The sequence below is a fragment of the Lottia gigantea genome, assembly GCF_000327385.1.
Source record: "Lottia gigantea unplaced genomic scaffold LOTGIsca_36, whole genome shotgun sequence".
In the NCBI taxonomy this organism is placed as follows: domain Eukaryota; kingdom Metazoa; phylum Mollusca; class Gastropoda; family Lottiidae; genus Lottia; species Lottia gigantea.
This window is the reverse complement of record NW_008709220.1, coordinates 86,581-105,010: the sequence shown is the minus strand read 5'-3', so window position 1 is coordinate 105,010 and position 18,430 is coordinate 86,581. Positions and strand designations below refer to the sequence as shown.

Sequence of the window (18,430 nt, the reverse complement as noted above, 5' to 3'; positions counted from 1 at the left end):
TTCATCAGGAATACCTTCTCAGACGCTTGCGCGTATTCGCTTCCACAGAGTTACTGCATTTTGAATCTCAATCTCGACAAAACTTGACCCTCCCATTAAGTCAGTCTGTCCCCAAGTTGTACCCCCAGTCTCGGGATTCTGGCACCGCGCCACTACTAAAAATATTTGAACATAACAACATTTACAGATAAAAATCATTGTATTTTATTTGTTCCTTTATCAACACTTGGTAATTAGAAATTCACTTCAAAGCTCGCAGTTATTATTGTCATTTTCTTAATGAAATCGTTTTCCAGCGTCGTTTGAAATAAATTCAGTGATTTTTATCAATGAATTGTGTTATGTTCTCGTCTTCCCAATCACAGAATGTCTTTAAAACTCTAACTAGACGCTATCTGACCCAAGCCAGTGCTTTCGTTGAAACTTGTTGGTAAATAGAAAATGAGTGTACGGTTCTGTAATTGAACAAAACTTGATGAGATTAAAAAAATGTTTTCAAATCATTGTAAAGGCTTGTGTGTATTGAGCTTTCATCGTAGTTTAATGGAATATAATTATGAGCAAGTAGATGTACTTAACCACAGGAATATTTTGAAAGTGAAGTATCAATCATAGAGTTGCATCAGGTGTTCACTTAATTCACAGGAAATAGCCACTTATTCCCCAAATGTTAGAAAGATTTAATAAAGAGTTCGTTATAGAATAGTAAATACATATATTCCAAAGCAGTGTGGTTAAATAATCATGGTAGATCTCAGGTCTAGATGATTTGTATCGTGTGAATGAACAGCGACAGAATTATCAACAATCGTGTGTGACTTATTATTTCTACCCAATGCTACAGGGACCACCCTTCCATCCATCCATTTTCGGCATTACCAATCATCAACATTATTATTAATCAAATACTCACCATCCATCATTTTCTACGGGTGTTGGAACGGGTGAGGATCTCTGGGGCTGCATTCAAGAATCCAGGACCTGATGCTGGCCCAACTCTACCCCCTACCCTAAATCTCAAATTTATGATCAGTTTGCTCTTAAATTCCTGGGCCCCCTTGAGAATTATGTGGTCCTTACTCGCCGTTTCATAATTCATAGCTACGCCTGTATCATCATCATCATCATCATCACCACCATCATCATCACCACTATCATCATCACCACCACCATCATCATCACCACTATCATCATCACCACCACCATCATCATCATCACCACTATCATCATCATCATCATTATCATCATTATCATTATCATCACCACTATCATCATCATCATCATCATCATTATTATCATTATCACCGTCATGCGAATGTGACCGCATTCTAAAAACCATCCTGGCCATCCACTGGATATAAATCATCTCCAATCATTGATTATAATAAATTGTCTAGGTCTGTAGAGAATTATTATAACGACTTATTGTTCTAAAGATATCAATTATGTATCATAACACCCTCAACGGTAATACACTACAGCATTGTTAATAACTGTCATTAGTTTTATTGCTGTATTATTTGTGACTATGGCCAAAACATTCTGATCACTGTAATTTCTTCCCTGTAAAATTTGGCAAGTTATTTCCAGGCGATTTCATTTGATGATCGACCCTTGTTGATACTTTTATTGCTGTTATTGATGACTATATCAGACATCAGAATGGCCAAAACAATCTGATAATAGATCATACACTCATAACGTTTAACTGTAAAAACAATGCGTTAGATGTATTGTCCGGCGTCCCATTTACAATCTTTTCCCTTGACCTCGCAACATGACAAGTGCCCTCTAAACTCCGCAAAGAGACACCGGGGCTTTCAATTATTCGTTACGCCTCTGGGTAAAATATTTGTGCTTCTATCGATTATTGCATACACTGAATTTTACAGTCTGATCAAATACAGACATATTCTTTTTATAGATACACCGTAAAAAAAAAGTATGTTAAAATATAGGAGAATATCGATAGATTTGTTACCAATGTTTTTAAAGAATTGAAGCAAATAATGGGTACAGATGATGTATTGTAAATTTATTTTCTGTAAAGTGCCTTCTTATAATTATTAATTTGTGATACACCGTAAAAAAGTTTGTAGATTACAGGTAAATAATACACACACGTCGCAAAACATGAAAAATTAGTGAATTGTTTATTCAAATTTCAATAAAACAAAAGACAATTGTCAGAAAACAACCACATTTGACACAAAGGATTGTCTTAGTGTCTTACAAGTTATTGCTATGACATCTAATCACATGATAATGCTTGGTCCTCCCCGCGGGTCTCTTCCAACCACACACTGTTCTGTAAAACGTTCACCTCTCCTTCGCCACACTCGTACTCTGCAATCTGCAGTGCCGACTCTCATATGAGAACACGTGAAATGAATGAGCACCGAACCCCGACAAGGCAGGTTCTGGGAGGCCAGCCGATTTCGAACGGTATCAGCACTGATGGGTTGCTGATGATGGCCAATGGTCTGGCGAGCTCTCTGTGCCGCTGTGGTGAATCTGTCATGCAGATGTTGCCGCAAGATATAGCGATCTTGTGTTGGTGTTACGACCACTTTTGAATGTCATAAACAGGCCTTTTTAAAGTCTAAAAATCATATTTATAAAGGAAAAAAACAATTCTTGATCGTGAACGATTTTGTTCAAATAATCTTAATGGAAAACGATCATTATCCCTCTCCCATCACACTCCGAACCTACAAACCACACATCGCTTTTCTCTTTCAAATTGTCCATCCATGTAGATTAACAATTATTTAATTGTTTTTTTGCCAGTTCGTCCGACTTTTTATTATGCTGTTAATGTATTATTATAAACAAGGACAGCAATCCTCTGGGATCATTGGAACAAGTTAACCAAGCCGAACAAATAGTTTAATTCAATTATTGTGATATATTCTGTTGGGATTTTGTAATAATTCCCATAATGTGGCTTTGATCATACAGACTTGATAATGGCATTGTATTTAGTATCATTTATATAATTACTGAAATAGACAGTGGGAAAAGGTTGGTAATAACTGATTGGTTGATGACATCTTCACAATGTCAAGCTACTACGAACTGCGTCTTATACATTGCAATAATCACCTACTTGTTATACGGAAGTGAAGAGATTTTGTTGGATTGTACCTTAGTTGTTATCACTGATCATTAAAAACAAACGAGCATGGCTTGTTGGTGGTGGCATCTTCACTATTTCAAGCTATTACGAACTTTGTCTTATACCTTGACTGCAATAGCCACCTTTCTTGTAATACGTTGCAGCAGTGGCGGAAGGGAGGGGGGATATCTGAGATCTGAGGGGATATCTGAGATTGCCGAATCTCTAACCTAGTTATGAGATTTTTTCCCGAAAAACTTGCTTTGTATTGCAGCAAATGGTTGGATTGGGCGTAAGCGAATACAGCCAAACGATAATCCACGATCTTTACAGTTTGTCTTTCTGTCTATGGCTGTGATTGGCTGTATTCCCTAACGTACAATCCAATTAAATAGCTGTATTCCATGATACAAGAAAGGTGGCTAGTGCAGTCAAGGTATAAGACGAAGCATGCAATACCTTGACCACTGTAAAGATTAGGTTGGTGGATGACAAATTGACAAATCGAGGAAAGATATCTGTACTTATCTAAACGGATTCAAACATTAACTGGTTCGCAATGCCATCTAAAGCTTCGCACAGAATTTAGACTGTGAGATTTAGCACGTACCTGTTGTTAGTGTACAGTGATTTAAAGGACGCTGTATCCATCTCTGAATGGGGATTTATTTTTGAACTTTTACATAGTACAAAATCGTTACTTTTAAACTCAAAAACAGATGGAAATTCAAATTCGTGATAAATAACATTTACAGTTAATAGATTTGAACATACATGTATATGTTACCATATACATTAATTGTATGCGACAGTTTAATGATATTTTCAAGACAGATTTTCTAGCATATCAATCGTAAACTGTCATCGCTTCAATTTTCACCATTTTGATTTCTGTTATTATTGAAAAACATGAACAGATTTAAACGTCTTCATCACAATATGAATTTTCAGCTGGTGACGTCATAGCCGGTTTAAATCTTCTGAAATATCAGGCGACGGAAAGTCGGAATGGTGCTAAAGCTTTCGATGAATCTCTTGAAGCACATAAAAAGGCTGAAAACTGTATTATGAACCCTTACTAATATGGATAATATCAGAACTTATATAAGTACTTATTTTGTGCTCTGAAATAAGATAACTACCATTAAAAGGATTCTAAAGAGGTTTTCTGAACATTTTTGTATTTTGGACTTTGATAAGATCAATTAAAATCTTTTAAGTGTGCAGTCAAACGTCTGTGGTTCCTGCAATTCCACTCAAAGAAAGCTTTAAATAAAATTATTAGTAGCTCTTGTGATATTGACACCAAAAAACGCTTAGGTTTAGTGGAATGGCAAGAACCACAGGCGTCTGAGTGAAAATCTATTATATCAATATCCCCGATACACATAAACTTTTTTTCGAAAACCTGTTTACAAAATACAAAACAGGTATATTGGAGTACAAGTACACCAACAGTATTATGAAATAAGAGCCATCGTAGCCTAATTAATGTAATATTTTGGCACCATACAGTCTGCCTGGGTTAAGAATGGTTTCGTTTTTATAGAGGAGCTTATTAAAATGTTTACATACTTCATACCTGTTACGTCAACACTGACAAATATGAAATATTTCATCATCGCCCACATTCCTGGGCTAAGGAAGTGTTTACACTACCGTCGAATTATTGGTTTGGTGACGTCACAACCCCGCAGTAGGTTTTACAGTGTAGCCAAACTTATTAAAATGTTTACATACGTGATACCTGTTACGTCAACACTGACAGAAATATTCGCTCACATTCCTTTGGTATAAAGAAGTGATTTCCTTACTGCTACTAAAAGACCCTCACGCCGGAAAGGGGTCCTTACTGAGCTGTTACGGTGATGGAAAATTAACTCAGAAATGAAATTAAATGAAAGGAGTTTTACGTCGTCATAAGCGTGGAATTAGAGTGTAGGAAGCATCAGCTATCGTACAGTGGGTTCTATTGTCGCCAATAATCACCGTTGAGATCGCCATGGAATCGAGACATTTTCTAGACGTTTTCTTCACGTTCTCCGGCGTCCATGTACACCTTTGATTACCGTAAGATCACAAATGGTCGCGGTCCGGTGTGACTGGGCTATAAATACTCTTTTATTTAATGAAATGGACTTAATAGCATCTTTTGATATGCTATAGGGACAGAAATATGCTGCTGGAATTTAAAAATGAAATAATGTAACTACTTAACGTTACGAAATAAACCTCAGTCGCAGGAGTTCTTCCTCTTAGAATGACCATAAAAGTCTCAAACATGGTCATCAAGAGTATATATTCATCAGTTGGACTTACCAGGTGCCAGGACTAAAGAATAGAATCTCTACATAAGACGATATATCCATTAAGTATCCAACTAAGTAATTTTGAAAAAGGTTTGTAAGCGTGTTTTAAAATTTACTTAGTTTAATGGATGATTTCTTAGTTTAATGGATGATTACTTAGTTTAATGGATGATTTCTTAGTTTAATGGATGATTTCTTAGTTTTATGGATGTATTGGATTATAGGGGGATTCTGGACAGGTAAGTCCACTGATGAACAAAGACTCATTTGGCAAAGTTTAAATATTTCAATTGTTTGGTTATCCAAAGAGGTAGTTTACCTCTAAGATGTCAACTTGAACCTATGTCAGTATGTTACTGTCGAATATTATCTTCTTGAAGTAATCTCTAATTTACCACAGCGATATCAATCTGATTAAAATTCAGATCGGGGTGCTATTTTCTACGGGTCGTGTCACATGCAGACAAAAAGCGATGTATTTCATTAAATTGTATTACATTATTTACGTGCCAAGGCTATTCCAATCATTTCGTCTTTGTTTATGATGAAATGGAATTGAATGTTGTATTGTCAGTGACTCTACTCTAAGGTGAGATGGGGGCGGTGGGTTGAAACTCCTATATGACTTGCACTACATTTAGCATCTTCACATCTTTTTGTGGTTGATAAACAGTCTATATTGAGACGTGGTCGCTATCAGGCAATCCACCAAAACATTCAAACGGCCACGCACGGTATTTAATGGTAGCCATTTTTACTGGTACTATATCAGTATTGTCACGTGTTATTAAACAAAGCCAAATATAAACTTCGAAGATATTGATGATACAGTCCAATTAAAATTAGACCAAACTTTCGTAAGTGAGTAAAATAGTGAGTAAAATTCGTAGTTCGAAGTATTTTTAAAGGAATTATGTGATTATCGTACATTTCTATAGTATTTCTGAAGACTATTTCAAGAGTAAAATCAACCAATTTATATAGGCACATCTGTCCCTTTAATGGTAGTTCACTGCCAGTGTGTAATAATCTGGTAGATGGACGATACGTTGCTACGATTGATATTAATTAAAATTCTTAATTACAGTTTATCAAAATGTGACACCTGTGAAGTCCATTTCTAGACAAAAGATAAATATCTGTATAAGTATTTGAAATTTATTAAAGAGTCTCTCAAAACAATGAATATAATAAAATAATATTAGACGAGCACCTGTTAAATGTAAATTTGTTTCAAGCAGAGAACACTATTGTAATATCTATTTTAATCTATCTGGTTTATAAGATTATAATCAAACCGTCTGCGAGATTAAAATTATTAAAACAAAAATGTATTATTTATACCTGTTACTAATTCGTATTAAGTTGTACATCTATTTGTGGTAGATGTTGGACAGCTTTAGTCATAAAAACTAACTGCAACGCACGTGTTTGATTCCCTAAGGCTAAGTGCACATAGAAGTATACGGTATTCGGTATACACTACTCGGTATTCGGTATACACTATTCGGTATTCGGTATACACTACTCGGTATTCGCTCGAATCACATAATACAGCACGTGCGACCTACTCGGTTCTTTCTTTCTATGCCGATCAAACGCTTGTACTTACAAATTGCAGTTGCCACATTCGCACATTCGCTGCATACACTACTTGAAAATCGAACAAGCACGATTCTCACTATACTACACTATACTCTACTATACGCAGGTATACTTCGTTTTCTCGTTAGTGTCTTATGTGACCAGGTATTATGAAATTACCTTGTTCGATTTTAGGTATACCCGAAAAGTATACTTCTATGTGAAATCGGCCTAATGGAAACAACAACAAAACAAACACAAAAATAACCAAACAAACAAAACGAAACAACAAATGATAGAAACGACTGGAAGCAAAAATAATCTATAAGATTCAGTGTGCAAATGAGATATTTGACATGGGGATTTTTGTCTAAAGGATTGTTTTAATATCAGACCTCTGTATGTATATCGGGGCCTTCATTTGCATGATTTGTTAGGAAGTCGGTTGGTCGGTCTATTGGTTGGTTGTTCATTGGGTTGGTTGTTTAGTCGGTTGGTTGATGGATTGACCAATCGTGCCATCGACCGGTTTTGCTGTTTTTGATTGGTTGTTCGTTTGGTTGGATGGTTGAAATGTTATATCAATCAGACTGAAGAGCTTTTAGCCAGTGTAATTAATGAAATTTGGTAAAATGTCAAGTGTATTTTGATATTTATTTGAGATATTTTCCTGGTAAAATTGTTGATAATGCTTCAGGCTCTAGTTTTAGTTGTATTCCACATAATGATAATTACCATTCATGACTCTTATATTATTATAAGCCAGTACTTTTATAATAATAATAGACTTAAGAGGATATCGAGATGCACTCTTATTCAGAACGCCATTCGAACGGTTCACTAACCGAAACCCAATCTAAGAGTGGAAGAAAGCTCGAAAATCGAATAATCTTGGGGATTTATTCTCTTAGACAATTTTAGTAAACTACTAACATAGATTTCAAAGTTAGGTTTATTATCCAATCAGATAACTGTATTTTTGGAGCTGAGATGGCTGAGATGGCGGCCTCGCAGTCCCGACGCAAGTTTTTCGGGCAAAATTCTCACAACCCCCTTGGACGTAAACCTGGCTCCGCCACTGGGTTGACACTATTACTATTACTCTATCTGTATTTTAATTACATTTGTATCAACTTCTAACTTCACCGTGATACAGTGATATAGCACTGCCATCAGCGTTTACCTGAAACATGCTCTTGAATATTTCGTTTCCTTTATCTATGTGGGTTGTTTCAGGAAGTATCAGACACTAGATGTCTTAATCTGTATTTAGACTACCCTTGTATCAACTGGTGACTTTAGGTATAGAGTAATGATACTGATGCTGGCGGCAGTAGGTCGTGTTGTAGAAATGATAACAGTATTTAAGATCTCGAGTCATTGAGATACTAATAATCACTTGATAAACATCGTCTGACATTTCAACTATACAAGGGCTATAGTGCTTTAAAATCTCATTGGATTGTAGCTGCCGGCCTTGGGACTTTGTTGGTGTGGACTGGATTCAGTTACTGCATTTTATCTGTATTTGTAGAAGAACACTATATCAAAATATTGATGTTGATAAGAATCACGGATGTAAGGAGTAGAGATCCCTACAGCATGTATATTGCGCAATACTCCATTTCTCAAATGAACTAAGAGCTTTGACTTTATGAGGTGATATAAATACACAAGCAATAATAACAATAACAGGTTTGAATATCTATGCAATAAAGCGGCTGTGAAATGTCGGAATTTATAGAAAATGCCTGTCTGGCGATGGACAATGAAAAAATTGAAGCAATATTGACTTTTTGTTATTTTCAGTTAGTAGTGTCATAACAAGATATGTCGATAAATAATGCCATAATGACCTGAACAGATAATAGGATTACAATTAAAAAACACGGGGTTATTGATATATCATACATAAAGATTTGTCTCTGTAGTCTGATAACAGAAACCAGCCATTGTGTCTTGAACTGGTCTCTGTAGCTTTGATCATCCATGTAGCCATAAAGTTACATTTTTCTACTCGTTTTTTTTTTAAATTTTGGACATTAAGAAACACAAGCAATAAAAACAGGTTTGAATATCTGTGCAATAAAGCGGCTGTAAAATGTCGGAATGGACAATAAAAATGGAACCAACATTGACTATTTGACATTTTAAGTTGGGTTAACAAAATATTCCGATAAATACTGTCGCACTGACCTGAACAGATAATAGAATTGCAATTAAAAAACACAGGGTTATTGATATATCATACATAAAGATTTGACTACAGTCTGATAACAGAAGTCAGTCATTGTGTCTTGAACTGTTCTCTGTAGCTTTGATCATTCATCTTGAATATTTTAAGAGCTTGACTTAGTATTGAGATTTCATATAAAGATTTGGCTACATCAGACCATTGTGTCTTGAACAGCTTCGGTAGCTTTGAGCGTCCATGAGCCATAAAGTTGTAGTTTATCGTCATGGTTTCGCCAAAGGTTAAGGAGCGAAAAACGACTAAAAGTTTTGGCAGTTAAAGAATTACTTTATGAGGTGATATAAAAATATACAATAACTGGTTTGAATATTTCACAGATAAAGAGGCTGTAAAACGGCTGAATTCATAGATAATGCATGTCTGGCACTGGAAAATAATTTTGAGAGGATATTCGCATTTCGGCATTTTAAGTAGATGTCATAAAAAAATATGAATATATATTATATTGCTCAAAACAGAACGGATGATAGGGTTTGTAAATACAAATTGCAGGGGTGTTGAGATTTCAAATAAGATTGATTTTTGAGAGCTTCATTTACAGTTCAGAAAAAACCAAATTACAAACGATTGCGGTACCAGTACAGATCACATGGTTTGTAAAAGAGATGGCAACATTCTGAGAACAGAAAACAGCCACCGTGTCTGAGACCATTCTCTGAGGACTAGACATTTGATATAGGAACTCTGTATAACCTCTATACGAACTTTTAAAACAGACCAGGATATCATAGGTACTGAATAAAATATGTCGACATCAGAAAACAAGAATCGTTTTCTACAACCATGACTTGCGAGAAATACCCCAGCGCTTCAGTTTGGAAACATGCTACGTTCTTGTGAAAGACAAGTTGCTCTTCTGGAGGTACTTCATTCACCATAAATCTGATCTGACAAATTTCTTCTTTAAATCGTGTTCAAGGCAATTTGCAATACAACCAATCAAACAAATTTGTTTGACAAGACAAGTCAATGTTTGAAGAATGATTTTCCAAGATGAAAATGTAGACGAGTTTGTGCGAGTCTTCGTAATTCAATTGAATTAGCCTGGTTAATCTTAAAGTCACCTAGATATCTCTGACGCGCTGCCCGTCGGGTCATTGATTGCATCAATTGTAAGTGTAAAGCGAATCAGACAATGCCGACATTAAAACAGGCTGAAGATGTTAATTGTAACCAAAGACAATCTCTTAATTGGATTTGTAACAGGCAGTAAACTTTGATTTAAATCTTACCTAACTAGATTCACAGACGGAGGCAAGCATTGCTAATGTATATTAACACGCAAAGGGTACAGATTTTATAGGGTGATAAAAGGGTTGATGGCATTGCTTTATTTGTTTGGAAAGAGGGGCGTGTTACGTTTGTTTTTGCGTCAAACTGGACTGAGCGAAATTGTCTCAACCGGAATATAACTCTTCGCAGATATCGATAATACTATTATTTTGGATCAAAGCTTTTATATAAAATTGTCATATTTATGATTGATAACTTCCTCATATGAGTGATCTTGGAAAAGGAGTAAAATGAATGAAGTTTAACGTACTACTCTTCTGCACCTAATTGGGCTAATGAAAACCGGCAACGCCCTGCATTGTCTACTGAGGGACATTTTTAAGGAGAGCTGTTGGGGAATCTTTAACGTACACAATCTGTAGCACACGAGGATTGCATTTGTTGTACCATATGAACGACTAGACGCTTCTTTCCATCTCAGCTCCGACCTACACCCCTGACAAGTAAGAAGAAACCAAGTGGCTAAGCTTCGAAAATCGTTTAATCAATCAGTTTTAACATATAACAAAAACACAAGACAATATTATGGAATATAACACATCTTCTTTAATAAGGTTGGGCACATAATTATTAAAGAAGTGTGTTATATTCCATAATATTGTCTTGTGTTTTTGTTATATGTGCTCCTCGCTTCTATATGTCGTTCAAATCTTACAGTTTTAACATAATGGTAAACTTATATTACCGGAACGGAGTGGGTTTAAATATTAAATATTTAACGATTGAATAGAAAAAATAATGCAAATACAATATGTCTTGTTTTAATTCTTTGTCTTTTCATTGGCTATATCGACGCTAAGGAATGAAATAAAACTATGCAATCTTGTTTTTATTCTTCGTTTTTTTGTTTCATTCTAAAAGCATAAACTTGAAGAAGCCGGTAATGAACAAGTCTTGGTGGGTAAACAAAACACTTAAATGGAGTCGAAATACTTGTGTTTTATAATATACTTCACTAACAACCATAAAAAGCATTACTCCAGTTTTAACCATTAAAACCTAATTACTACAGTAAAAAGCTTGCATGACCTTTGTTTTTTTTCCTGAGAGGTTTTCTAGTAATTGATTTATACACAACCATCTTCACCTTCATTATTTTAATGGGTGATAGTGGGAATAACCCAGATTAGCTATAGGGTCGTTGTTTCCTTCTAACAGTGACGACTGATGGGACGGGGTGGAGGTAATCTGGAAATATTTATCAGGGGACGACGTTTCCCTTTCTTTTGTTTCCAAAATTTCATCCTTGACACAGCAATTTGATGCACCTCAGAAAGAACCTGGTCCGACTTCCCCCCCCCCCCCCCTCCCTCCCGTCCCCATTTTCAAAATTTTTAATTTGATAGTGAGAGCATAGCCTGTGTCCTCCTAGAAAATGTTGTGGCCCGTGCTCGTCCCCTTCAACTAATTTTTTTTCTAGAAACGCCTATGTACTTGTTCCCATCACCTAATATAACATAGAAATACCAATGCCTGGAAAAACACAATGAAACAACAAGATTAGCATTTTAATCAGATTGTCGACAAGTAACAAAGGTTTTAATACATAACCATCTTTAAATGTGCCAGAGTTCAAAATTATCGGATGTTATCACTTTATTTGTTAATGTTACAGAACGAATTTCTTCAGAAAGCAAACAGAATCCGTTAATTTCTACCGATAAACTTAAGTTTAAATTGCTTTTAACCGGAAACTCTGGAGATCATTTTCCTAACTTAGAAACTGTAATCAACTTTCTCGTTTTACCACAAAAGATAAAACTTTAATATCAGCGTATCGAGAACAGATTGCTAACTTTCGAAATCGACGATCTGTTCTGAGACTAGTATTAACCTGCTAAATAAATAATGGTTTTATAATTACAATGGAATGGAGTTTTGCGTCCTATTATCTGCTCCTGGTTGAGCTATTGAAGACGGGCAACAGTTGCATTTGAAAAGTCTACTCTAAAATTTTGGTTAAGATAGATTTGTGTCTATTTCTTTATGACTGTAAATAGCTCCCTTAAAACAGGCTTTAGATTTGGGGTTCTATACGGCCACAACCTAATAATCCCTTATGATTTAAAATTTGAACGGTGCATCTCGATTCTACCAGTGTCCCCGATAATATACAATTTTTAGAAAACATCTTTATTATTCCTTCAAGTGCTTAAAAGCTACGTGTGATGTAACTCACGTATAAATGAACACGGAGTGAGTGATTAAAATGGATATAGAAGGCTCCAACTAAGTTTAAAATGTCATTAATGTTTGAAAAAAAGCAAATCTGCAAGAAACAAACTGAGTTCAGTAATTCCAAATGACAGCTTTGATCTCAAATAATTGATTACTTCCGGCGTAATCGGAAGTACTCAATTTTAAATCCGTAGAGCTTTTTTTTTCTCCTTTTGACACACGAAATAATACCGCCATAGATTGAGATTTGATGAAAGTTCGTTGAAGAGACCAGTGTTAATTTAGTATTCAGTGTTTTTATTTTTTTTCATGTAAATCAACAATCAAAGTTCATGTATAGTTAATGATGGAATTCGGGTATAAAAATGTTGGCAATTTGCGTAGTAAACCATGTCTCCTATGGAATCATTTAACATACTTTTTTCTCTGGCATATAAATAAAAAATCAAAGTACTTTGGGCAATTGGCGTTCATTTTTTAACAATAATCAAATTGGTTGGCCATGCCAACTATATGTATGCACGCGCAACACGATAATTCCCTACTCCCGCCTCGGTATAAACAACGTTATAAACAACATGACAGTCTATGGAAAAGGATCTCATTCCAAGGGTTTACTACATATTATCAAATCATTATATTATAACCTTAATCCATCGCTGGCCATAGACTGACATGTTAAGTCAACGTTGCTTATATCGAGGCTTTGCGCATGCGCACGTTTATTCCTAACTGGCTTATAACGAGAGTGTATACCTTTAAAATATAAACTTTAACAAAGTTCCGGACAGGAAATGTGCAGTCATTTTGTGGAATTTCACGCCATGATTCTATCAAAGATTTCTCTCAACTCGGTAGGAATCTTGAGAATTTCCGCTCCTTCCTCACGATTCGCCTGCCACCAGAATATAATAGTCGACCATAGAATAGAAACCAGCATGAAAATTGGTTAAAAATTTCCGCGAGTAAATGAGGACTACTTTATTTTGTGCTACCCAGCTGTGACAGATTTTTATAAGACTGAGGTCCTAATGTAGATTTTAAAAGCTTTAGAGTCTAAAGCCTTGTTTACACGATGAATTTGCATAAATGGAAATTTACATACTTGAGCAATCAGAGGAGTAACCATCGTTGTTTCAACCACGCCCTTTTTAACACTACATTGGACCGTTTTTCACGTTATGAAATAACGTCGTATGACGCGGTGAATTTTAAAGCCTTTTTTATACGATGAATTTGCATATATGTAAATGTACACTCTTGAGTAATCATCGGAGTAATCATCGTTGTTTAAAACCACGCCCTTTCTCAATAAATAGATGTTGTTCCATTATGAAACAGCTTCATATGAGACGGTAAATTTAATCCAAGCAAAACAGGTCTTTGGATACAAGAGGAGTGGTAAGCATGTTGTTCAAGAGTTTTCATATTTACAAAACTAATCATCAAAATGATTATGTACGAGAGTGTTGATTGGCCGGTTTAAAAAAAACGATAACGTGTTGATAATACGAAGCTGGGATACATGCTAACTGTATTTAAAATAGGTTGTGTCTATACGGCAAAAATTTGTACATGTGCAAAAATATACATGCCTCTCCAAACATGGTCATATAATCTATAATCATTGATTAAAATTCAATGTTTTGCGGAAATCACTACAACAAAGGGCCTAGTTGTTCTGTCTCTACACCAGCCGATATCTTTCAAAATAGCTAACAGAAGCTGGAATAGAGGCAGATGTTCGGTCTAACCCATTACGTGTGAGAAAGGGCGACCTACTAATACAAATATTCAATTGGACATGACTGCAAGTCTCTTAATCCTATCCACCACTCAGGACCACAAAAAGAAACTGGCACACCATTTCTGAGTCTTCTACAGTGGAATGTCAGGATATTAAGCTAAACTAACACCCCACGTCTGTCTTTAGATTTTTTATAATACTTTTACTTCTAAGAAAGGAATATAACTTTCGATTATCCTTACAAAAATAGAAACATTCTCCATGATATTATTTTTAGATGGTGTGCTTTCCTCCGAATGAACTTTTAATGACTTGTTTTGTAAGGATGAGAAGTAAACAGTTTTTAATGAACTTTCTTTGTCTGTAGTTTTATCACAAAATCTAAAATGAAATTTAAAACCAATGAAACGCTGGCATAATTTGATTTTCAGTCAACTGCTATTTCTGAAAACAAAACAGTGTGTTGTTTTTTAACACACTGTAAATATCTGGTATATATTTGAACAGAGGAAAAGTGGCAACTAGTAACTGCCACACTTTTCTGTATCGTACCTTATACAAACAATCTGTAAAATCTTGTCTATTTTAGACCGTTTATTTGATAAACATAATTCCTCCCTGGCTTCAGAAATAAAATAATAATGAAATGAACTGAACTGCGTTCTATTTTGCTGCATCTGTTTGAGCAATCGAGCTGTACTTGACCTCTGTCATTTCAAGACATTTCAGACAATTGTCTGTTAGTTTCTGAATAATTATGAATTTAAATGATTTTAAAAGAGACAGGTTCGCCATTGTTTTTGATCAATCATACTAAAGTCTTTGATAATCTAATCAGTAATAGGGTTATCTAACATACATAGAAAGTAAAATTACTAGTTTGAGGTATTTCTGATGGAATTAATAGATTGCCGTACATTTCCAGTACTTCTGAAGACATATTCAAGACCGAAAATCATCCCCCGAAAATGGTTAATCTGTCCCTTTAAAAGTGTAATTTGTATCAAAACGTCTTTGGATTTTTGTAGATTGATGAATTACGGTGAATTTTTACAGTGTATACAGTATAACAAATCGTCTCATTATTTTCTGTATTATGATAAAATTATCAGAATAGAATCCGTCTCCAGACAAATTAAATAAAATATCTCATATTTTCCTATTGAAATTACTGATTGTTTCCAATTGAAGACTGAAATCAAATCAAATTATCTTTCAAAGAAAAGTGACACGATTTGAAACTGTATATTATATCGTGTTCAATTCCATGTTCTCTGCCATTTCGTACCAGTACAAAAAGGTATATAGTCCTATAGAAAAAGCCGTGGCGGCGGCAGAACTTTGGAGTTGTGGGGACCACCGGCAAATTATTTTCAAATCCATTTAAGGGGGTAAGGGCTTGTTCCCCAAAGAAAGAAAATTCGAAAGTATATTTATATGTATATATTATTTTATTCTTAAACCCTGCATTTCATGCAAGTTCAAAGAATATTTTTCCAAAATCATTTATATGAATTTTCAAAATCAAGATGGTGGCCAGAGTGGGCCAATGTATTATGCTCTCCACCTAATCTGGATAATGCGTGAATACGTCAAGAAAGAGAAATTTGAATTACTTAAGCGGAATTTGCATTTCCCATCAATAAGTCGTTTTATACTTCTAGACTAGACGATACTCGCGCATTTTGTTGTCTGGCCTAATTACAATTTACTTTACAGGCTGTGTAGATCCCTCGACAGTTGGAAATCGAACAGGAGTAGGTTTATGATACTGTCCTGTTAGAATTTAACCCATTGCACAATTTTTGATGGTTCTTATTAGATAAAACAGGTGTAGAAAAGTAGGTTTTATTTAATTTATTAAAATGTCATTATATTTTATATCATTCTCTATTTTTCAGCCTTGCCACCAGAATTATACACAATATGGGAAGCCTATCCTTGGATATTCGGAGAACCGTTCTGTATTTTCAAATCTTTCCTAATGGAACTAACCGCATACGCCTCGATCTTAACGATTACAGCCTTTACGTGTGAACGCTACGTAGCTATAGTTCACCCAATGAGAGGACAGAAAGTGTCGGTGTTATCACGTGCCGTGAAAGTGATAGTGTTTATATGGATAGTATCCGGATTGTGTGCGCTTCCTTACCCTATACACACTCGGATATATCATTTTGTGACTGACCCTCGTAATGGGCAACCCATCCGTGATTCGTTACTGTGTAACATACCCTATGAATGGGTACAGAAGATGACGTACATGTTTCAGATTTCCACCTTTGTGTTTTTTGTGATACCAATGACTGTGATAACCGTGATGTATATTCTAATCGGGATGAAATTACATCAGAAAGAAAAAATAACCTCCAATGTGAACAATCCATTGGTGGGAAAAACTGCGGCTGCTCGAGCGAGAAAAGCAGTTTTGAAAATGTTAGGTGGGTACAATAGTATTTTTTCAAAGCATTTAGATTCGTATTTCTTGTATTATTTCTCATCAATGTAATTTATATTTATCTATGTAGCCATATATATTCAATGTTGTTGGATTTGAATCGGTTTCTGCGATTTGGACTGAAAACCTAATACTAATCAAGTGTTTATAATAGCAGGATATGATTGTCGTGACCAATCGACCTATTGGTTAGTCGTACGAAGTCTATGCTATGGTGTTGAACGCGCCCGACTAAAACCATTAGATCAAAACATATGTTCTAACATTTAATCCTAAGCTAACATGAAAGGAAATAGACCCAAGTCTGTGGTAAAATCATCGTTTATTTCAAATGATATCATAACAAGTTCCAAAGTGCATATTCAAACGATTCGCTAAGCTCTATATTGCATATCAAATACTTTAACCTTTATAATTATCATGTAACGCGGACCGCAGAGAAAGCACTATTCAGGGTGACTTACTGCAAATTGAATTGCTTCTTTCCTCCTGGTGAATGACCTGCATGCTGAATTGCATGTTTTTATTTTAGTAAACTCTCGGAATAAGTTAATGTATTGGAACTGCGATGTTAAAAAGATCTGTGGACACTCTAAGATTTGACATTTTAGGACCATTTTTATGATTTTTGTAATTTTCTCTTTTTCAAGTCATGTAAAGTCGATGGCATCAGAAAGAACCTCTCAGAAACCCTCATCACTCTTAGTGATTTTTAATCCTTAAGCAACATCAAACTTTATAGCATAAAAGGGACAGGTGTGTAAATATTCTTCAGAAGTACTAGAAATGTACAAAAATACGCTAAATTCCTTCAAAAATATCTCAAACTAGCCATTTCTTTTCCTATTTATAAATATGGCAGTGTCTTAAGAAAAGACGACTCGTCTTTTTAACTTTTACATGCGACAATTCTGGACACACATGGTTTTGAAGGCCCAATTGTGAGCTGTGAACATATTATTGATTGGCTTAGCTGAAAAAAATTTGTTTCTGATACTAAAGTATGATTGATAAAAAAAATGTCGCATCTGTCCCTAAATATAGCAAAAGGACTCCTCAGGTCGACAAAAATAAAACCCATAACGTGACATTTTATATAAAAAACACAGAGCTTGTTAACAGTCCAATATTCTATGCCATCAAAACAATTACAAATAATTCTCTGTCGCACTTTGATCATAGAATCTAATTTCATTAAATTATTTTAGAAACAAAAATATAATTGAGTTTCTTTGATCACCTTGACGCCAATTCTGATATCTGCGCATGAAAATAAATTAATAATGAAAAAAAAAATGCCCGTCGTCATCATTTAAAGGGACCAGTTCGCCATTTACCTTAGTCTCCGAAACGGGGATCCCATTTTCTTAATAAAGTATTTGTTTCATTTTATGCCTGTACATATGGGAAAACCCTCCCTACTACTAAAACTAATGGTGATCCACAGCTCACCATCGTTAGAAACTTAACGAAAAAAAAAAACGGAATG

General features: G+C 35.1%; 2 protein-coding genes across 2 annotated transcripts; one reads left to right on the top strand and one right to left on the bottom strand.

The window, feature by feature from the left end:
• Nucleotides 1–18: 18 nt before the first annotated feature.
• Nucleotides 19–1,339, bottom strand: LOTGIDRAFT_162782 (hypothetical protein; the record flags this gene model as incomplete). The annotated part of the gene is made up of 2 exons (XM_009058810.1): nucleotides 19–155; nucleotides 1,081–1,339. 2 exons carry the CDS (start codon nucleotides 1,337–1,339, stop codon nucleotides 19–21), a joined length of 396 nt encoding a protein of 131 aa, XP_009057058.1.
• A 4,272-nt stretch (nucleotides 1,340–5,611) lies between these two features.
• On the top strand, nucleotides 5,612–16,992 carry LOTGIDRAFT_162781 (hypothetical protein; the record flags this gene model as incomplete). Its single annotated transcript, XM_009058809.1, has 2 exons — nucleotides 5,612–5,666; nucleotides 16,385–16,992. 2 exons carry the CDS (start codon nucleotides 5,612–5,614, stop codon nucleotides 16,990–16,992), a joined length of 663 nt encoding a protein of 220 aa, XP_009057057.1.
• Nucleotides 16,993–18,430: the final 1,438 nt, after the last annotated feature.